General features: G+C 42.4%; 1 protein-coding gene across 1 annotated transcript in view; it reads right to left on the minus strand.

Annotated features, from left to right (window-relative positions):
- The window catches only part of SLC35F1 (solute carrier family 35 member F1), a 291,918-nt gene that overhangs the window by 11,053 nt on the left and 257,243 nt on the right, over positions 1-23,622 (minus strand). The window contains exons 4-7 of the mRNA XM_044425827.1: positions 20,959-21,118; positions 19,918-20,074; positions 13,484-13,536; positions 10,031-10,185 (exon numbers count right to left, since the gene is read on the minus strand). Of these exons, the coding sequence (XP_044281762.1) occupies positions 10,031-10,185; positions 13,484-13,536; positions 19,918-20,074; positions 20,959-21,118 (525 nt within the window). The remainder of the gene's footprint in view (positions 1-10,030; positions 10,186-13,483; positions 13,537-19,917; positions 20,075-20,958; positions 21,119-23,622) is intronic.

Raw genomic sequence — 23,622 nt, forward strand, 5'->3', positions numbered from 1 at the left:
TGGTCTGAGGGCCAAATTCCATTTTGGAGATGCTCTTGGGGGGCACTTTCCAGTTGTGAGTGGAACCAAAGTCATGGGGTCGGAGGCAGATGAGACAGGGCCAAATACATCAACATATTTCTGCTGATGGCCACTAACTAAGCCACAGGAGAGGTATTTCAGCCTTTCTAGAGAGGGAAAAACTGCACTAAAGCCAGGAAAACAGCAAACCATCAATGCTCATAGAAAAGTGGGTAGGGTAGGAAGAGAAGCCTCAGATTCTGTACACTAGGCACAAATTTTATTATTTATTTACTTTTCGATTTATATTTTTGTATAATGTTATTTATTTGTTGGAAGCCGCCCCGAGGCTTATGCGAATGGGGCAGCATAAAAGCACTCCAAAAATAAATAAATAAATAAATAAATATATCCTGCCTTTTTCCTACAAAGGGCTCAAGGCAACTTACATCATTCTCCTCCTCCATCTTATCCCCGCAACAGCAACCCTGTGAGGTAGGTTGGGCTGAGAGGCTGTGACGGGCCCAAAGTCACCCAGTTGGCTCCATGGCTGAGCGGGGACTAGAACCCACATCGTCTGAGTCCCAGTCCCATGCTCTTCACCACTACACCACACTGGCTCTCAAATGCTTTCATCCAGGATCCTCTTCGACCAACAGCAATTGAATTAAATAATGGGTGTTGATACTATCAATGATTCAAGCATATGAAGTCAGGGGAAAAGACAATCTTTTAAAAATGCTCAAATAGACTCATGTGTTCAATAGACTAAAACTACACATTGCTTGGGTTATAACTTTTTGTGGTCTCTGCAGCATTTCAATATGTTGGCAAACTAATTTTTTCAGCACAGAAACAGGAGAAAGATGCAACTGCAGCTCTTTCATCAATTACTGATTGATTTTCAAAAGTGAAGTCCATGCTACATACAATAATAAATCTCTAAGATTTGATGACCCACCGAGCAGTGTCAAAGGGTAGAATACCGCTGTCATTATTAATTCACTCTTACCAATCCTACATGAAATCAATGAAAAAGTGGAAGATTTAAAATAGCACCTTTATTCTTGTGCTATAGTCCTGAGGGTTGAAACAGACGTTTTCTTTTATTCTTCTAAAGGAAGTGCAGGGCTCCTAGTCTGGATCGTGATTATAACATGGGGTTGAAAGCTTTTGCTGGAGGCCCAACAGAGACTGAGGGGAAAGTACCTCCATTGAAAGTGCAGTGGAGGTACTTTCCATTTCTAACACAAAACACTGATCCATAAAACAAATGGATCACTAATTCACAACAGAAATTCCAGGCACAGGTCCGTGTGTGTGTGTGTGTGTGTGTGTGTGTGTGTGTGTGTGTAAGTTCTCACACTTCCACACTAAGGTCCCAATCCAGGCTGGGGCTCATGTACAACCTGGGTCAAAATCCGCTTAGAGCAACTGAACTAATGGCAATTTCTCTTGCAAGAGCAACATATGGTCAGAATGAGCCATCAATGGCATCAAATTCAGTGGAGCAGGTGAATAAGTGCCTTCCCAGTTCAGGCATAGGTGGGCTAAAATCCACTAGGAGGAAACGGTGAGTCTGCCCAGAGGGAAGCTGGACAACATGTGCCACCATACCAACAAGGCCTTAGCTAATATTTTTCTATTGGGAGCAGTAGATAGTTATGAAGGATTAGCATCTGGAAAGGAAAAGCTACATCCGGGAGATGAATACGCTATGCAACTTTTTTTGAATGTCAGCTATAGTCTACCTATACAGCACATTTGGATAATAGATTGGAAATGTTGATTTTAAAATTCACTTGCGGGTGATCTATGAATGGTTCATTGAAAGGAACAGTAACATTAATTAAATTTGACAGTTTTGGAGACATGTAAGCTGTCCTTGGATAAAACAGCTGTCTCTCAGTCCTGGTTTTCTGGTTCTATTGCAAATACTTTGTTTCTGGCACAACCCTGTGCAAGTTCAGAGAGAAAAGGGGCCGGGGCTGGCTGGGAATTGTCATCTCTTTTTCAGTCTATCCTGTTTGAAAATTGCACCCTTAAAAACATCTTATTCATCAGTATCAGCCCTCTTTGAAAGATTTCCCTGGATTCCTACACTGTCATCCAAAGGATCTTGCAGCATAGCTTTGGCTGCTATCTCTTTTTCACAAAGAAAGTGAAAAAAGGTAACAAGGGACTTGGTTGACAAATGTACCTAAAATCCCCTGCCTTGCAAACCATTTTCTTCAAAGTTTAATCTGATGCTTAGAAGCTTGATTGATTCCTTCTCTAGTCTGATTTGGTTGCTCATTGATTATGAGCTATTCAGAGCTTTAGTTAGGTCTATACTGGAACATGTATGCACACTGCACAATTCTGCAGACAGACTGAAACAGAAATGGGTGCGGTTCATCACTACCTAGAAGACATGAATTTGAAAATCTTATGGAACTGTCAGGATATGGACGCTAATCAAGTGCTTGCACTTTGTCACCAATTAGTTCACATAGTGGTTACAAAACTGTGGCCCAAGTGGAGCCCAGGAATGAGCAAAGTGTATTACATCTGAATGGCTGCAGATCAGGCCCAGGCACTCAAGTGGACCAATTAATGTGCTGCAAAGTAAATTAGCAGTGGGCAGCCAACTTTTTTGGGCAAAGGTGGCACAAGTCAAGTTCAATGTGTGACTCAAGGCCTCCCCACAGCAGGTGTGGCACGAGGGACTGCACAAGAAAAAAGGCACACGTTTTCAAAGGACCCCGCCTCCTCAGGATACCCGTTTTTGTTATGAGGGGTATATACACAAAGAAGAGGAAGGCATTTGATTTCAGGAAAAAACACTCCCTCGGGGGAAGATGTGGGACAGAGGGCCCCCCAGCATTTTGGGGCACCCAAGGAAAGATTCAGAGCTCCGGCCCTAGTGAGCTTCCCTTTGCCGCTGCCTCTCACACATGCCTGACTTCAGCCTGCTGCCTCATTCTGCTTTGCTGGGAAGCCTGCAGCAGCAGCAGCAGCCATGGGAGAGGCAGGCAGTGGGCGGACTTGTTCTTTGTGCTGCGGAACAGGGATTCTGCCCTGTTTTCTCAGTTCCCTCGGCTGTGCATGGCACTCAGTCAGCTGGCTGAGGGTCGAGCGACTCTGCTGTCCTTGGAAGGAGCAGCTGGCAGTACAGAAATGGGGAGAAGGGTCCGTTTCTAGTGTGCTTCTTTTGGGTTGAAAATCACCCCCATTCACTCTCTCGTTCTCTCCTGCACACATTCACCCAGATTGTTCTTTACAGTGGGTGTTTTTAACCTCCCGCAGGCCAAGGGCTGAATGCCATTTCAGATGTGCTCCAGGACACCGCATTCCAGGGGTGGCTGGCCCAAAGGCAAACTGACTGGGCTCAAGATAGAACTGAAGGCTCTTACTAAGGATGCAGGTCTATGCCTGTTCAGTTAGAGAGCACAGGTGTAAGTCCCAGCATGCCCCAGCCACTCCTGTGGAATTCTGGACCCCTGTTGCAGAGGTAAACATGCTTCAAAGTGCTTTCGAGTGAAGCACCTGCCCATCTCTTGCATGCCACTTAGTTGCATGCCACTAAGACACTAGTAATGGGATGGTCTATAAAAGCTTGAAAGCAAGCAAGCGAGCAAGCAAGCAACTTACTCCTGAATGAAAGAGGCACGGAGTCTGCCCTAGAATTACAGGGTCATCTCTGTGCTGGAGGAACAAATGGCACAAGAGAGCCAGTGTGGTGCAGTGGTGAAGGGCATGGGACTGGGACTCAGATGATCCGGGTTCTAGTCCCCGCTCAGCCATGGAGCCAACAGGTGACTTTAGGCCAGTCACAGTCTCTCAGCCCAACCTACCTCACAGGGTTGTTGTGGGGATAAGATGGAGGAGGAGAGATGATGTAAGCTGCCTTGAGCCCTTTGTAGGAAAAAGGCAGGATATAAATCGAAAAATAAATAAATATTCCTTCAACTCAAACAGCCAGCATAAACCATTGCCAATCCCTCCAGTTGTTCTTTATTAAAAATGTCAGGCCAATCACTGCCCCTTGTGGCTCGGTAGCGTTTGCACCACCTGGCCCTTCCTTGGGTGCGCGTGCTGGATGGTATCCTGGCATGGGTTCCGTACCTCCGTGTGCTAGAAGAGATGGGAGAAACGGGACATGAGGCTGCTGCTTTCATCAGCAACCCCATGTATTTTGTAATGCCTCATTCTACTCTGAGCACTATCTAAGGGACAACTGTGCCACAGTGTCAGTTGTGTATTGAGCAACTGCATGACGTGTTTTTTAAAAAGTAAATTGAGGTGCAGGGACCATATCTGGATCAAGGCCACGGCACTGGAAGAAGCAGGGTGCCTAATGCTTTGCCTATCACCGTGGCCCCGATTCACTCCCCACCACAACACACACATCTGCTCTTTGCATGGGGAGAAGCTCCCATTGGAGCAAATGGGGGCTTCCCCCACTCCAGTGCAGGCAAAAGCCCCTGGACTCAAACTGGATTACAACTGCAGCAAGGAATAAAGAATTCTTAAAAGCTGTATCCTCACACCAGCATCCGAATCTAGATTGCTCCTCTGACCCAGCCATTTATTTTTAAAAAGTCATTTATGGACTCGCTAATGGTCTGAATAGCCTCTTATCCAGTCTGCCTCTGAAATGTTTGTGGTGCTATAACGCAGGGAGGAGTTTATATTTCATCTGTTGGTGCATTTTTGTTACTCGTCCAATAATTTTATCCCCTCGCTTTTTCTTAGAAGTGGCAGCTTTTTCCAGCTCCGTATGTTCTATCCAGATTGTTCAGATTACTCAATGCTGTATCCAGAATATTTGCTAAATCAAAGACGAAATGAATGAATGATCTTGCCAGTATAGGGTATAATTCACTGTGGTTGGCTTGCTGGTTAATGACATAGTACAGTGCGATTCAGCCGTTGGTCCAGCTTGCATGGCTTTACTAGTAAAGAATGTGAGATAAACTGCTGCTACAATCTCATGGGAATGTAATTTCTTTAGAATAGCTAAAATTCAGCATAAGGGTTGCAAATGCAGAGCGTAAGAACCTAACTAGACTAAATTAATGGGAACATTAAAAATGGCTACTAAATAAATCTGCTGCAAACTTTGCTTGTAGGAAAGCTGGCAGTGGACTGGAGAGACTGGAAATTACTATATCGTGCAGGATGGGGCTGAGGTTTCCCGGGGTCCATGAGGCACACCGACATGCATGTCCTTAATTCACTCCAGCACTGCATTGAGATGTGTGTCCTCTTTGCCTCAGGTTCCTTTCCCATGCTCCCCAATCCTTTCCCTCACTCTTCTCACTGCCGGGAGAACAGAATGCTCAAACTGGACAGTCCCAGGATGTTTTCTAAACCAAAGGATCCCATAGATTGCAGTGATGAGTCACAACTGTTCTATTTACATGGAAAAGAACACGGAGGCTAGAAGAACAGGACGTGACAGTATTTAATCTGTTAAGAATAATGAGTGGATTAAAGTATGAAATGTGAAAGGCCATCTGAGAGAATGGAAACTGATACATCCAGGCTGGCCTTTCCAAACAGCTGTAGTCTAATTTCAGCCACAAAATGCTGCACTTCTATACACACTGCTACAACAGTTCAGTGTTCTTTATGTATTGCCCTCATGCTGAGAAGGAAGTAGTTAGTATTCATTACTCTCCTGATTTGGGAAGCAAAAAATTAAGGCATCTGTTTTTGAAAGGAGCATTGCATGTATCGGTCTGTCCCAAAGGACAGAAGTAGTTCCTCTGAATTGTCCTCACTGTCCACTTTTCTCCAAGGCATGCTAAGAATTATGCTTCCATCTTCTACTGGGAATACAACACTTGCTGCAGCTGGTGATGTGTGAATCCTGCTATGGTGGGTGCCCTTCCGGTGATCATTCCAGCAAAGAACAACAAACTGCTAGAACAAATGCAGAACTGGCTGCTGTGGCCCTGCTGTGTGCGAGAAGATTGATAATAGGCTGCCTCTAGCCACTATAAGTGTGCTTTCAAGATCAATTATTATTGATCAAAACTTCATCTACCTGGAAGTTCATTGTATCCAATCATTTCTGAGCATTTTATAAAATAAAGGAAATGCTATTTGCATTCTAATTCAAAGTCTGATTCAAAGTGTAAACCTTGTATTTTAATATAATGACGGAATTAACTCACTGCATTTTAAATAGTCCATTAAAGCTGTGTCCAATTCATATTGCACTATTTTGATTTACTAGATCCAAGCATCTCTGAACCAATGAAGCACAGGGCAGCCTTCCCCACTCCAGATGTGGCAGAGGGGGAAATTGTAGTCCAACACATCTGGAGAGCACCAGATAGAGGAAGGCTGGCCTAGGGTCTGGCCACATGTGAGTAGCAACGTACATCTTGGTGGAAGTTCTACTCCAAATGTATTTGAAGGTGATGAATCCTCCTGACAGAGGCAAATGAGACCCTAATGTAACACTTGAAATGTCTTCCCTTCCTCCCATTTGGTTTCCAAAGCTCTATAGCTCAGGAAAGCTAGTTACCTGCATTTCCTTTGGTTTCGGGAGATTTACTCCTGTAGGGGCAATGGAGCTGTCAGATGATAAAAGTAGCAGCACAGAGAGGGGGAAAATCACAGCAGTTACTTGAAAGCATCATAAAATTATGTTCTGCAAGAGGTACTAAAATGCTCAGATGATTCTAATTTAGCATAAAGCCATTTACTTTCTGCTGAAGAGAGGCTTTTGCCTATTGGTCAATCTCCTATAAAACAAAAGGGATTAGAGTAGCGAAGAAGGGGTGCAGCTGGGCTGAAAACAGAGCAGGTGGAAATCATGCAGAGTAAACAGACCTTAGCGGGATAATTAACAGGGGCTATTTAATACTAATGTATTACACCTAAAGTGATTGGGGACACTTTAAAAGCTTGCTTTCCTCATATGAAAACAATGCAAGGAAAACAAAAACAAATTACAGGACTCATATATAGAATTACAAATTCAAATCAACAGGAAGTCACATCACACAAGAAGAAAGACACCTCAACACACATTATTTATAACTTGCAGATGTCATGCTGTAATCTACAGCCCCCGGTTTTAGTAGAAATGCTAACTCTACCGTGTTTGACCAGCTGTAGCAACCTCAAGATGGCCTTACTTATGCCAGATTCACATGATCAGGGATGGAAAAGAAACAACCATAGTTTAGTTTTCTGTTCTGCAAGTGCTGGTTGCATGTTGCTGAATCACCACAGTTTCGCTTGCTGACTGTAGGGATGCAGGGAAGTCGGGCCTATTGTGGACTGCTGTTGTGCTGCCAGTTCAATCATGGGAAATGGGCTAAGCTGGTTTTCTTTCCCCCATGATCATACATCTCTAAGATAGGTGCCAGTTTGCACATTAAAAATAGCCAAGGAACTTCATGTAAATGTATGTAATTTGTGCAAATAATACTGGCTGCAAAAATTGCAAGCTGGTAATGGCCAAGTTTTACCATTTATGCAAATTATGTTTGAACTACACAGTTTTCAGCTTCTAGTTTGTACAAGTAGTGCAAAATAGTACGATTTCTGCAAATTTCCCGGGTGTTTTTTAAAAATGGGCAAAGCATGGTCTTTGAGAAGGAAATCTAGGAGTTGATTTAACTTGCATGGTAGTGGGCCGGTGCCAGCAGAGGGCTAGCTGGAATTTGAGATGTTGTGTTGGGAAAATCCATCAGCTTTTCACCCCTTGACAAACACACAACAGATGTCGCTTGTTTTGTCACCTGAAGCTGATGAGGGTGGGTGGCAGATTGCATCCCACCCCAGAACATGAGTACAAGCAAAAGCTCTCAGGGTGGCTTTCAAACCAAACAGCTGTCCACTCTCCATCCGGTAACTTATTTTTCTTCCCTGATTGTACAAACCTGGTTACCGATTCTATGTAAGATATTTAATTGTAGTTTTTTCCCCTCACTTAACCAGGGTTAGGTATTATATCTGAGCTATGTTTATCTGAAAAGAAGGATATGAACATTTGGGGCTGGGTCCAAGTTTAGTCATACTTCAGTCATCTGGAATTTAGAATGTATTTTTAAAGCTTAAATCTCTATGAACTGCCCGAAGAACTTCAACTATTGGAAGGTAAGAAATGTAATAAGTGCATGAGTAAACACTTAAGGGTTGAACCACTGGAATAAATAGGACTTATGTTAGTCACAACTACCTCCTAACCATATATTCATTGTGCTCTGGCTCAGATTAGAGAAGTGCAGATGACTTTTCAAAACATCCTTTACAAAAGTTAAAGGTTATAAAGTAATGTTAAATTGGAACAGGTTTCAAATTATTCTATAGTCTACTTTTTTATGTCTGTTGGGGCTAAGCCAAAACTATTTGTTCTGGAGGAGGTGGCATTGGAAGGTTGAGTTGTCTATTTTTGTTTGGGGTTGGGAGGCTTGGAGTGGTTCCTAGGAGCTCTGTCGTTTACACACTTTTATATCTCAATGTTTGCCAACTCATTTACGTTGTCCTTTCTTGCTCTCACTGTCAATCAACTGTACTTGACACTCTCATGTAGTCAAATTTGATCTGCTACCAAGTGTTACCTATGACAGTTCCTTCATTATGTGATCTTAAATTAGTCAAAGCTACCAAGATGACACATTCTGGGAGGATAAGGCATTTCAGCAGTATGGAGAGAATTTCACTGAAAAGACACCAACCAGAGAATAACAACACCATGCTTTTTTTAAAAAATGTGCATATGTGCAGTTTTCCCAGAAATATTACAGTCCCACAGAAATGGTTATTTTTGACCCGAAAACTGAAACTGGTGAATGTTTGGCACAGGTGTTGGGGCAGCCCACTATAGCTGGGGCCCTGGGTCTCTGGGAAGCCACCTGTTCTACCATCCTGTACTTCCTGAAATAAAGGTGCTGATGATCTCCACTACATCTAATCCTCCTGGATCAGCTGGCTTTTTGCCCACGTGTGCTTCAGCTCTTGCTGTCCCCACTTGAATCTTTCTCCTGGAGTTTTTTTTCCTGAAATCAAATGCCTTCCTCTCCCTTGCCCATACATCTTTTAACCGACAGATATGTGTTTAGGAAACACAATCCTGTAAACACACACAAACACACAGATTTAAGAGCACATATAAATTAGAGTGTGTTTTTGTCTACTTTTTTCCCTTTTGCTTGAGTCTCTCATCTCTTTGGTATCTTGCACCACTGCTGCTAATTTTTATTTTACCTCCAAGTTTATGCCCCCTGGGATCTGAAAGTTTCTCATCACCTGCTTCTAGTAGGTGCTCCCTCATCTGCTGCACATGACCTTACATTGACAGATGAGGAATGCTCTGGCAGCACTTGGTACCAAAAATATCTGGGGCTCAGGCCCACAGGATAAAATGTCACATACATTTGCATATGCAAATCAGTGTGTAATTAGAAGCAATTACTGTAATTTACATTTTACAGAAGAGAAACTAGTTAACTGTTTGCTTGCTTTCAGGACAAAATGGGGTGATGTCCCCAGCCGTGCTTGCTCAAACCTGCCCATGCTTTCCCTTTGTCTTTCAGGTGCAAATCCAGATATAGATGATGTGAGCAGCACAGAATTGTGTAGCAGCTGAAGCAGATGCCAATGAACTGCAAGCTGAATGTGGTAAGGTGGCAAGCAAGACTGCAGCAATGTGTTTTGGATTGGAACAACCCTGCTCTTAAGCAGCAAGCTTAAACACTGGAGAGTAAAAGGCCCAGGCCTCGGGGAGCTGCTCTCTGGCACCACCTGGTGCTGGGGCAGATGGACTCCCAGGGATTCGAAGCTCCAGATGAAAAATTTGGGACTTCAGCCTTGATGGGTTGCCCATATCACTGCTTCTAGAGGAAAGGTGATGGTAGCTCCCTGAGAGAAACCACCGTTAAATAATCCATTGTATGTGTGAAAGGCTCACCAGTAAAATGCAACATATATAAACGCTCCCCTGCACTGTGTTGATTTCCCTTCATTAACTACCCATGGGCAGGAGTGTAACCAACTATTCAGATACTCAGTCTGCTCTGTTTACCTTGTAGTAGAAGAGAAAGAATCCACAGAAGAGGCTGTACAAGTCGGCTGTAAGTAGAGAGAGGTTGACTGCCGTAGCGCTAGTTTTCTTAATGACCACAGGCATGAAGCTGTACAGGCCAAACATGCAGGCACTAAAGCCAACATAAAGCAATCCTGGGAGAAGAAAGAACCGAGAAAAAGAAGCAATTAGTATTGTCTTTTGCTACCTGCCCCAAAGGCACATTTTCTGCTGAGAAAACAGTAGGCACTCTGCAGTATCTAGAAGAGGATTAAGCCTCTTTGAGTTCCTTGGAATTGAGGCAATGTGTGAGGTGGCACCTGGGGCTCCCACATGAACTTGTGTAGACACAAGATGAGGATGGCTTTATTCTTCTCAGGCAGGGTCACTCGGTGGTGCAGCTGGGTCATTTAAGACCCTAGACTGAATGGCCTTACAGGTCCTCCTCCCTTCACCTAGCCATCTCTGTTCCATGCTTTACAACTGCTTTTACATCCCTGATACATTAGAGCAAACAAACAGGTTGCCCACCCTGCTAAAAAAGAGAAGGAATACTTTGAGCATGTGCAGTTCTACATTTTACACTCTCTTAAATCATACAGGAATGAACTGGAGTTTGCTTCTCCTTGCATTTCCTTGAAAATTAGCACCACTTTGTTGTGGAGAAGAATAATATACATTTAAAATAAAATAAAATAATAAAATAAGCATCTGTAAGCATGTACATCTCTAGCCAGGTGACTCCTGATAAAATGCCTTTACAAAAAGAAGGAAAGGACTGTGTGGCAAGCACTGATGCTGTGGCTCTTGGGAGGTTTATGCTGGCCCAGGAGTGGATGCTGAGCTGGTCTCTGGCTGTTTCAACTGCTGCATGCTGGGAGGTCATTTGGGCCCCACCTAGGCCGCACAGTCTTCAACCATTGTCCTGAAGGCCTTTGTTAGCCACTCTAGTGGGTCCATTGCTATTTCCATTCAAAGGCAGCAAGGTCACAATCTCCTCATTTCCTACTTCCAGGTTGACAGCACATACCTCATTGATAGATCTCATGTTTTGCATAGAGCCCATGACATCATCAGTAAATATAACCTCAGGAAGCCTGACTGGGAAAGACTTTCAGTCTCAGATGCTGGGGAGCTACAAGTCATCAAAGAAGAGAGCACTGGAGCAGAAAGATCAATGGCCTGGCTCAAGACAATGGAAGCTTATGCTCATGCATGTGCTTGGCCAAGGAAAAGGTACTGAAAAAGGCAATATAAGGACTCATTGTTTGGTGGCACTTTCAGCTATTGCAATAATATTGTATGGTTCGCATGTTAGAATATTCCATATCCTTAACAGTGTGTGTACCCTGGGGAGGCAACCAATAAAGTACCTCAGCTACAGTGACACATTTTACAAACTATAACTGAACACCTCTGGAAACCATTGGCATAATAGTAGACTCCAGCGTGATCAACACTTGTTTCCTATGTACAAGATTTAGCTCATGATCATTAGCCTCTTTTCATGAAGTTTTACCAAGCATGGATGGTTTTACTAAGAAATTTGGACACATGAAAGGGCATCTTTGTCGGGGTGGAGAGCATTTTGTTCCTCTTGAATGATGCATGCCTTTAGGGAAAAATGATCGAAAGCTGCATGCTCCTGGTGGGCAGGGCAGAGTGTAAGCGATATCCCATTCACACACAACCCATGCAAGAAATAAAGAGATTACTAAACTCCCCTCTCTGGGATCCTCACCTACTCTCTTCTTTATTTCTTTGTGTTGCCTAAGCTTGCACTCATTCATTATACAAATCCATGGTTTATCATGCTGTGAACATGCAGGAACATGTGCAGCAAACCTTAGGGTCACATGGTCTTCTCTTATTCTCCTCCCATGTGATTTGGAGGAGAAGGAGTTTGAGGCTCTCCATGACTCATTCTTGCTCATACATGTTTAGCGTCATGTGCAAACACAGCCACAGAGTTTTAGCAAGGCTTGCCAAAGCCATTTGGTTTTGCTAAAGATGTTCCTCACAAACAGTGCTTGCTAGGAGAGCTATTTTGTGAATTGTTGGAGATGCTGAGTCGCTGACTGAAAAACATGGTCTCTTACTGCTGTCAGCTTACCCAGTAAATTTTTAAATTTACAACACAAAATATTATATTCCCCCTTCTCCCTAAAAAGGGAAACAAGCCCCTGAAGGCTCCTAAAACTCTCCAAAGATTGAAGAACAAGTGCAACTATACTTCATATTGATTTGTTGTTTGGTTCTGGAGCCACACTGTAAAATTGCTAAGCCTTCTTGTGGCAAAACCTCCCGGCAGATGTGCATTGCTCTGTTAAGGTTTTGGTATAATTAGAGGAAATGATGAGTGAAAGTCCAAGGGGAGCAATGATTTGCTGTGCAGTTTATTAGGACTCCACTGCTCAGGGATTCCCTCTGTCACCAGTTGACTTGGAAAGCTTTTTAACTTGCTGCTTCTGATGTTCATTCCAAAAGTAGGTTAACGGGGAGTTGTTGATGCATTATCAACACACTGTCTCACTCCTTGCTAGAAGAGCCATTTGTGCTCAACATGCTGTTTTCATTATCCAGAATTCGGATCTTGTTCTTAGATTATTTTATCGTTATAAATGTCAAATGCCATTTTATTGCAGATGTTCTTGTACCGAAATGTTGATTCTTATAGAGAAAATTATTTACTCAGCAGAGCAATGCCCTTGCCTACAAATGAGTTTCTCAAACTGAAAAGGATATAGTTGACTTAGCTCAAAAGTAAAATTCTATACAAATGTCATTGTGTACAATATCTTTATTACTGGGGCAGGGAAGGCAGCATTGCTCATCTTCCAGCTTGTCTTTTAGAAAGCAGGGAGCCACTCTCACACATTTCCAGTAAAGGTTTTGAGCTACTGGGGCAACCAAACAGGCCTACTTTTCTTTGATAGTGATGGGGAAAATCTATGTTCAAATGAGATTTTTATGCTCATTCTTTATCAAAATTAAGAAGTGCATCCACTTTCTGTGAAGTAAGCTGAAGCTCAACACCATCCCTTTCCCCAGCAGAAACAGTGGCATAGGCCCTGACAGAGCCCTGCGTGAGTTATGCATCTCAACTCCTCACTTCCACAGGACTCTTTAATACAAGTGAGCAGCTGAAGTGCCCAAGGGAGAACTTCACTAACGCTTCTGTTAGTGTTCAGTAGTGCTGAGATGGAGTTAAAGAGCCCTTTGCCCGTTTCTCAGCTCGGGCAGGAAGAGGCAGTTTCCACCACCCCTTCAGCCTTCATTCAATTCCATATGGCCACCTATGAAGATAATATTGCAAGGCAGAGTTGTTTCACATATTGGACACTACTGTGTAAGGCTGTTACAAGGGTTGCCTATTCAACAGTAGCAGCACCCACCCTAAACACTGTTTTTTCTTTCAAGCATATACTTGAATGCACTGACTTGCACTCTTACCTATTTGCCAATCCCAGGGAACTTTTAACAACTCCTTGTGTTCCATTATGGCACTGTGGAGGGAAAGTAAAAGATAAAGTTTGATGATAGAAATGCAAATTATTTCCAGTTGCCTCCCTAAAGTAAGATAAATAGGTTTGTAACTGTAGACTTGGGAAAACTCTTGCATGGCTGTCAAATTTGTTTAATCAACTCTGTCTTTTATCTCTGTATCTGAAAGGTAATTGGCAGAGTAATAAGAATCACTAGCACACAGTTCTGAGCTGGTTTCATTAAATTGGACTATCTGCCTAAAGCGGCACACCCATATGCTATGCTGGCCTCTTTTATGTGTCTTAATATTTTTGAGAGCTCTCCAATGGAAATATTAATAATGTATTTATGCCACTTATATTTTGCATTAAGCTTCTCTGCAGCAAAGCCAAATCCAGATAAATCACAGTAAGAAGTGAGTGAGTGCACAGAAACAAATATCACAGAAGAGACAAATGTAATGTTAAGTATACATCAAAACTAAGGATTAATTAAGGCCAAGATTTCTCAGTATACATTATACTTTCATCAGTCATTAATACTAATGTACAGCTGTTACTATACATGCTTACTCAAAAGTAATTTCCAATTAATTCAACTGAGGTTGAATGGAGAAGCTCTCCAAACTGGGAGAATGGGCACCAAAATGGCAGATACAGATCACTGTAAGCATAAAGTGATACAGTTCTGGGGCAAAAACAAAAAACAGAGAAGCCCACCTTCACAGCTGTGCTGATCAAGTCTGAGCAGGCAGTGGGTGACCAGGATAAGGTTCTTGGATAGTTTGATGAAAGTACAGACCCAGTGAAAAAGCCAAGTTTCATACTGGAGATCATTAGGAGCAGAAATGAAAATAAAGCTTCCGGTATCATGAAGCCCTCACAGAAATTTGGGGTGTGATCACACTTACTGTGTGCCTTTCTGACTCACATCTTGAAGGGACTACTGCAAAGCTAGAGAGGAAAAGGCCAGTCCAAACAACTGAAGGGCAAGAGTACTGTTCAACTGTTCTATGAGAATATATTGCAAGGTTTGGGGCTATTTAGTTCAGAAAGAAAACATGGGAAAGTTTGTGGGGACATGATAGCAGTGTACAAAAATATGCATGGTATGGCAAAAGCAGAAAGGGAGTTTTACTTTCACAAGGCAAACATTTTGAACCATCCAATGGAGCTGATTGGTGGGAGATTCAGGACAAAGAAAAGAAGTACTTCTTCACACAAGGCTTAATCAAACTATGGAATTTGTTACCAAAAGATGTAGTGTTGGCTGCCAATGCAGATAGCTATGAAGGGGAATTCATCTCATGCATAGAGCAGAGGGATATCAATGGCTACTAGTCCAGATGGCAGCATACTTCCTCCAACACGGGAGAAAGTATTCCTCTCTGTGAGATCTACTGGGGAACATGAGTGGGAGGGTGCCATTGTGCTCAGGTCCTTGGGGACTTTCCAGTCATCTGGCTGGCCAGTGTGGGAGCAAAACTCTGGACACAATCACCTTCGGTCTGATCCAACACTGCAATCACTCAATGGATTCTCAGCAACACTTCTAATATATTCCAGTTGCCTTGCAAAAATTACTTCTAGGCCATGTGCAATTGGTAGACCAATATATAGACAGTTACTCGCTTGGGTCAAGTAAGTGCTGCCTTCAGGCATCTTTGTAGATTTACCTTGAGTTGTTACTTAGCATTGTGACAACCCTACCTTTTTTTTCCTTTCTAAAGGTTTCCACCATCACAACCTTGAACCTCCTGTTTCTAATCTCAGTCTCAGCTTTTAATCTTCAAAACAGGAGGAGGAGGAGGAGGAGAAGGGAGATCTGCTATGAGGATTACTGAGTAATCACCATTACTGTGATGATACAGGTTTGATGCAGACTCCAAGTCCTCTTCAAAGATTATCCTTCAGTGAATCCATGAAGAGGGAAGTTGCCCAGGGGCCTTGCCCCCATCATCCACCTGCCCCCAGTTCTACTCCCCACTTCCACACAGTGCTTGACAGGTCTAAATGGGGAGTTCATGCACACAGAACTGTAAGTATAAATGCAGGTGCTTCTCTCAGAGTTCAGCACAGAGGTCAGGGGGCCGAGCGGTGGACAGAGTGACAGTGGGGACAGAACTAGCTTCACAGTCTTGCTGCCCCTCCATGTGTTCACTCAAGGAGACTCCAGTGTGAAAGTATACAGGTGAACCCAGAGGATTTAATTCTCTTTTCCACATCGGAACATTTTACAGCCTCGTATATAATGCTGTGTTTGGGCTTTAAATATTTAAACATTTTAACTGATAAGATCTCATATTAATTGTGATGCATTTTAATTTTGATTTGTGATTAGATAAGGAAATCAGTATATTGATGGAATAAATACATATAAATATATTATTGTTGGTAATAATAATTATTCTTGTGCCAATTTTGCAAGACTTCAACTATCTCCAACAATAGTGGAAGAGATTTTGGGCCAATTCTCATATTATCTCTTTTGTGTTAATTTAGTTTAGCAGCAAAAATCCACCTTTGTTTTCCTCCAGATACTAGGAGAAAAGAGGCGAACAGATGTATGTCTCATACATATTTAAACACACAGGATAATCTCATCATTTTGTGCAAAGCATTAGATTAACATCAGCAACAAATATATAATAATTTTCTCCTGATTGTTTGGATGAAGCTACCAAAAAAGAAGATTAGGATAAAGGAAATGAAATCCGCTGGATTACCAAAACATGTCATCTCACTCACGCTAGACTTTGCAACAACAAAAGTTTGTTTTCCAATCCGTTGTCACTATGTAGGAGAGTCTCAGTAGGGGGACTAAACTAGATTTAATTTGATTCTAATTCCTGATGGAAGTGAAGAAAATCAGAACAGCAACAAATTTAGCAACAAGTGATGGCTTGCACATTTTAATTATAAATTCCCTTATCAGTCAAATGTTCACAGCTGTAATTGTGCATTCATTCTTTAAAATCCTTGCCACTGGCACAGGGAATTCTTATGCCACAACAAGTCAAATAATAGCTTTTACACATGGGTTTTGGCGACACCCCAAATATTGCAGCAATATTTAAAGGAAACCAGTTAAAAATCTACCTCTCCTATGAATCTCTTTAATAATTATACTTTAGCTACAAACACGGCCCTGTTTATAGTGTCAGACATTTAAAATCATGACTAAACCCAGATTTGGGCAGTGACCTTCTCTCTTTTCCTCCTGCTGTTTATATTGTGAGTATGTATTATGCAGCATGATTGCATCCACTATCACAGAAAAAGTATTGACAGGCTCCGGGAAGCTCCGTGTCCTACAGAACAACAGGTCTTCTGGGGGAGGAACCGGGGAGAGGAATTAAAATAATTCAATGGGGACTGAGCAAGCTGTTCAGGAAATAACTATGGAAACTGCTCCCCAGAAAGGTCTGCCTGGAGCTGGCCTTATACTCTTTCTGGCGCCAGATAAAGACCTTCTTATTCGACCATTATTTTAATAACCAACACTTTTAGATGTTTTAGGATTTTTCCCTTCACAGTGGCACTGTCTATTTTTCCCCCTCCTTTTCTTAAGTTGTGATTTGTTTTAATAATTGATGTTTTATATTCTACTTTTATATTTTATTTTGTACTTTTATATTTTGTAAGCTGTCCTGAGTGCTTGGCGATAGGACGGGATACAAATGCCTGGGATAAATAAATAAATAACCGGAAAACCGGGTGAGGCGAATGAATGGAATGGAACACGGTGGAGGAGGATGTGGCTGGCTGGCTGGCTGGAACAATGAACAGGGGCATTCTCTATTGTAACGTCTTGTTTCATGGCCTACTTATTTTACCAAAACAGGATGGTTGGAATGTATGGATCTGTCACATGCACTTAAATCCTTTGAAGAGATTAATCAGTATAGAGTGTTTGTTGCACAATTCTGGATGACTTTACAGCTCATCAGATGGTAGCGTATGGTAGCTTAATATGTGAGATGCAGTCCTGTAGATATATATGGCTTGCTCTCAATATTAACCTGTATTTATATTGCAAAGAATGTTTTCCAGGTTTATTGATCCAAACATTCCCATCCCCGGGAAAGGACAGCCCCAGGGAACACATATCTCACCCATTTTGAAACAATTTCACTGGCTGCTAGTCTATTTCCAAGCACATTTCAAAATCAATCATAGAATCATACAGTTGAAAGGTGCCCAGAAGGCCACTGGGTCCAACCCTCTGCTCAGTGAAGGACTCAAGTCTCCCATCCAGATTCTAACCATGGCTGATCCTGCTTAGCTTTCAAGATTAGGCACTCCAAGCTACATAGAAGCATATAAATGGCAATGCCAACAGCCACCTTCCACAAGTACCCTTACCCAACTCCAAAGTGATAATTGCAGCATGGGATCTTTGGGTAACACTGTGCCTGCAGATTCCCCTCTTGGTACCCACCATGCTTCCTGCCCCTCCTGATTTCAGTTTTATTTAAGATGGGTTCTTTTTTAAAATTACTGCTTTAACTAGGATGCTGTCATTCTACAAAGCAAAGCACTATCTTTATTTGGGTTCAAAAGAATATCTTTATGTTTTGCAGCTAGGGATTGTTCTTTGCCTTGTATTTAGCTTCTTGGGCAAGTTACTTTTATTTTAGTGTTACTGGGTACTTTCTGGTAGATCACTGTTTTGTAACCAGCCATGCCGACTATAGACGGCATATTGTGAGAGTGCCCACAACACAGTCAAAATTCCAAATGCGCGCATGACTCAATGACATTGGGAACTCAAGGTGTACAACCTGCACATGTGGAGGAATGCCTGCGCCCCACACATCCCTGCCTGTGCAGTACAAAAATGACTGGAGGCTCTTCTCCTGGGCGATGGACAGTCAGAGGAGGCTTTTCAATTCTTTAACATTTCTTAAATGTTCTCTCTGGGATGCCTTCTTGCACAGCTTTTTGGGGCCTGACTGGGGAAAGAACCTCCAGCTTCCCGGGGTTTAAAAATATTAATAGTGTCTTCTTTTATCTCATGGCAGTACTTTTATGGGTCTTATCAACACTGCAGTTTTAATTTCATGGGTGCTATTGATTTCTGGTTTTAGTTAATCGTTCTAATTCTTGTTAGACGTTATCAAAAAGGTGCTAAGGCAAATGTTAAACAAATCTGCATACAGAAGACAAGCATGTCAAGGGGACAGTGCCCTATCGTCTCCCTGGCAGGTTGGCTTTATCCATGGGGGGTGTCCTCCTGAATGAGAAGCATTCAGCAGTCTAGCCCGACTTAATGGGCATAGGTAATTGACAACTATACTGTGCCGCTGCTTCTGCATCTCTGAATCAGTTCGGGTTCTGGAAGGAAAGTGCCCTTCTCTGCTCCTTGGTGTATTTTGCTTTCTGAGACCCAGGTGTTATTTTATGCACCACAGAAATGTTATTTCTCTGGGCTGACAGGGAGAGCACAACATGAAGTCACCCCTGAGGCTGCACATGTACAGTATTGCAGTCTTTGGGCCAATGGAGGTTTTGCAAAGCACTGATTTAGAACACGACTGAAATCCATTACACTGAAATATTAACACCAGCATCGACTTGAGAGAGAGAGAAACATGGGCAATAAAGCATCACAATGTACACAAAGGCTGTAAAGTTAATAAAAGAACTAATGCTGCAAATACAAAGTTAAGAAACAAGCTTCTGTCTGGCAGATTCAACTCTAATACTCTGCAAAGGCTTTCAAAGTCAGCATGTGTATTTTAGAATATTATTTAGTTAGCCTTTTTTTTCTAATGACCAAACTAGATGTTTCATGCAGTCACCTGCCTATTTTCTCATCGGTGGGGGTGGAGCAAAGTGATTCTGAACAGCAGTCATCAGGTGCATCTGACTGACTCTCTCAAAAACATGGAAACTATCAAAGAATGTTGCACACATGAAGGTCAGTGGGATGTACTGGCTGGAATGTCAGACTAAGAGTTTGGAAGTCTCGGTTCAAATCCACTCAGCCATGAAGCTTACAGGGTTGCTTATAGCCTGTCATTATCTCATCTACTTTATTTCACGAGGTTTTGGTGAGGATAAAATGGAGGGAGACACAATGAATGCCGCTCTGGGCTCATTGAAGGAAGGCCAGAATAGGAATGAATGAATGAATGAATGAATGAATGAATGAATGAATGGGGTTCTTTGACCTTCAGCTCTTGCAGCAGAGTGTGGTAACACAGTTTACAACTCTTTGGCAGCTACAGAGCTAACAACCTTCTTTTCTACCAGCAGACATTTTATTTGAAATGAAAAAGTGGAAGTGTTGAATTGGATGCAATCAGGACATGTCCAGTGAAATGGTGGGAGCAGCTGGCCATTGGAGATGGCTGGTTTTGTTGCAGTCGAAGCAGGCAGCTGCCCTTCTTTACTTACAGCTGAATTCCACTGAAGAAGGAGCCAAAGAGTCCAATCATGCCCAGGAACTCCACCCTACTCAGGTTTCGTACGATATACTCTTCGCAAACGTTGGAGATACCATAAAGTGTGGCCCCACCTAGTACTAGAAGATCTCCTATAAGTTTATTTTCTCCTGGAACAAGAAGATGAATAAAATCACATGACAACTTACTACCTGAAGCTCTGTTTCATCCCTTCAGAAACTCTTGCATGGGTAGTAGAAGATGGGGCTTTCCTATAATCTAAAACACAGTGCCAGGATCCTCAGAAGGGCAGTTTCCCGTCCCTTCTTTCCCCCTGCAAATGGGCATGGCCTGGAGGAGTCTCTCCAGAAGTTTAGGCGCCCTCCTTGGCACAAGGGCTGAAGGTGCAAGAGCTGCCGGGAGATGGGAAGAACTTATTTCAAAGTCACATATGTACATGTGGAGCTTTCACTGCAAACAGACTAACATGGTTTCCCCTCTAGAAACTGGCATACTTTTAAGAGCTCCAATACCTCATTTGGCCAGGTTTCCTCTCCCTGCACATGCCTCATTTCCTCTGTTGCTGATGCTTATAGGTGCCATTGCTTATGTAGACACAATGGCATCACCCAGGCTCTGGTGCACTCCAAGCTTTGCACAAGTATAAAAAAACTTTAGGAAAAAGTATGAGTAGGAAAAGCACTCTCAAATCCACCTAATTAAGACTGAGCCAGTGGCCATCACATGGTGACTGACTGTTGAGAGAAACAAGCAGAAGGGGAATGGAGCAGAGTAGGTGGGATCCAAGCAGCACACTGCAACATTTTGCTGTAGAAAACACGTACGACACAATACAAATAGAGACTCCTTGTTTTGGATATCTTATTAGCAACCCCCCCTTTCCAAATCACTTCTGCAGCACAGGAAACTCTATTCCTTTTCTTAAGCCTTTTGCATTCACTGGGGGGTCATTTTCTAAATTTTCCCAATCACTGGAAAACAGCATGAGGCACAACACTTTCTCCTGCATGGAGAAGGATATGCAAGTACTCACCCGCTCCTTGCTGTCTTCCGACAAGGACATCTGCTCCTGCCATGCAGCCCATGCCCAGAATGCAGACCACGATGCCAATGAAGTGCACTGCTTTGTACCGCACCAGGAGGAAGAACCAAGAAAGTAATATCACGACTGGAATCACAAAACAATCTAGGAGCTGTAAGAAAAGGAGAAGATCAGTAGTATAAAACCACACAGGTGCATATTTCTCCTAATGGTGGTATATATAGAGCCAGAACAACGACAACAAAAGCTCTAAAACTACCAGCATTCCCCTGCCAGCAGGGAGTTGTAGATTTCTTTCCTATCTAAACATGCATACCACTATGCCTTTACCAAGTATTATCACATTTCAAGTCTGATTATTTCAGTAGCTGAAGAGCTAGCAGATAAAATGGGTTTGTAGAAATCAGGGAACAGCATAATGAAAGAACTAGAAAAGATCATCAAGTGTTGACGTTGCACTGGAGACCAAGGCCAAGATCACCCACACTATTGTATTTCCAGTCACTATGGATGGGTGTGTATGCTGAACAGTGAAGAATGCTGACAGGAAGAAAATGGCTCTGTTCAAGTTTTGTGAATATCTTGGACTAACAGAAAGCTGAACAAGTGGATCCTAGATCAAGTTAAGCCAGAACTTTCCCTGAAAGCAAATATGATAAAACTGAAGCTGTTGTACTTGGGGCACATCACATTATGAGAAGGCAAGACTCACTGGAGGAGACAAACATGTTAGGAAAAGGTGAAGGCAGAAGAAGAAAAGGAAAGCCAAATATGAGATGGATTGACTCCATAAAGGAAGCCACGACCTTGAGTTTCCAAGAGTTGAGCAGAGCTGCAAAGGACAGGACATTTGGAAGAACATTCATTCATAGGCTTGCCATAAGTTGGAGGTGACTCGAAGGCACATAACAACCACAAATGTGTCTCTTGTGTGTACTTTCACATGTGCAGCAGAGGCCAAATTCCAGCAGATAAGGTGTTCCCATGCGATGGGGCGAGGTGTTACACCTGGCAACTTTTATGCACAATCTCCCAGGTACACTGAACTGTGTATGTGTAGTGAAGTTCTCTGTAACAATCATGAGCATGGAGAAAAAGATGATGATAAGTATGAGTTTTAAAGTCTTGTTTTCCCTATATTTTTATCCTGAATGATGCACAGAATGAGAATTATGGTTACTTAGTTGAAAAGTTTCCACAGTTAAAAAATAATAAAAAATGAACCTTCATAGAGAATCAAAAATTTTCTCTGTAGCCCTCCTATATCAATAGTTCTTAGGAACAGCTTTGGTGAAATATGTTTCCTAAACAGAGATATCAAGATCACCCCAATACTTTGCTTATTTTTTCATGATGAACCAAATATGATATATAAATTGTTCATAGGATTACTCTGAAAGGATTTATAATAGATTTTTTCCCTTTTTCTGACCATAAAGATAGTAACATTGAATTTAAGGCATAGACTGTACCACACTCTCCCTAGGTAAACACCTAGTGGCACTTGACTGTACACTGCATAAGCCAGATCTTACCAATACATATTCCTTCCTGTCACTAAGTATCCCACAGAGTGTTTAACTGCGACATATGCCACCAGGCCCAACCAGTCTTACTTATCCAGTAAGTCGTAACCTATGCAAAAAGTGAGCCCTTTTGCCATGAAGCTAACCCACCTCATACCTAGATGTCCCAATGAACCCAAAATCAAAACAACCTGTGGATGACAGGCAATAGATGCTCACTCCATGTAGAGTAGCATTAAAATGCTCATTTGGATGATTTGGATTGCCTGTCCCTTTAGTACATGGAGTATCTTGCTGTTTTAAAAATAGTGTCTTGGACTGACATATATGCTAAGGTTCTGGTATGCTTTTGGAATTAGTTATTTTGAAGTGAAGTAAAGTATGCAACAAATTAATAAATGTCCATAATACATTCATCGGTCTACTCTTTTGTGCTGTAGAATGGGGTAGGCAGAATGTTGATTGCCACAACTTCTGGATGTAGGAGCGCCTACCAGCCTGGGCAATGGTGAAGAATTCTGGGAGTTGAAGTCTAAATCATCTTGCTATCTCCTTTGTGCCTACCACTGCTGCAGGCTTGTGAGGGTGCTCCAAAGAGACTAAGTTAACACAAAAGGCAAGAAAGAAGTACATCAGGACAAACAGAGGGGAGGAGAGGAGAGGCGAGGAGAACAAGGATCCAGATTAGTGAAGGTAAAGTTGACACAGAACAAAAGGTCCCTTTTGCAGGGCAAGGCCGCTCTCCCAAAGATTAAACTGCCAATTAATGCAACTCATGCCATGCCAAGACCAAGTCCATGACAGAAAGGTGAAGAAGCAAACTGCTCTTGCTATGAGACAGCCTATCCTAGTTCACTAGCCAATTTGACTCATGGACCCCATCCAGACTTGAGTCGAAGGTGACCACTGCAAAGTATCCAAAACCCACTAATTGAGCCAACCTGAAGGAAATGTTATTGGATTCAAATTCACCTGGAATTATCAGACACCCCAAAAGTACTGTATTTTTCACTCTATAAGATGCACCTGACCATAAGACACACCTAGTTTTTAGAGGAGGGATCCATGGAAAGCTTTCTGATAATCACAGGCACATTCCCCATCACTTCCCCATGGGCTTCATCAAAAG

The sequence above is a fragment of the Varanus komodoensis genome, unplaced genomic scaffold, assembly GCF_004798865.1.
Source record: "Varanus komodoensis strain SLA01 unplaced genomic scaffold, ASM479886v1 scaffold1, whole genome shotgun sequence".
In the NCBI taxonomy this organism is placed as follows: domain Eukaryota; kingdom Metazoa; phylum Chordata; class Lepidosauria; order Squamata; family Varanidae; genus Varanus; species Varanus komodoensis.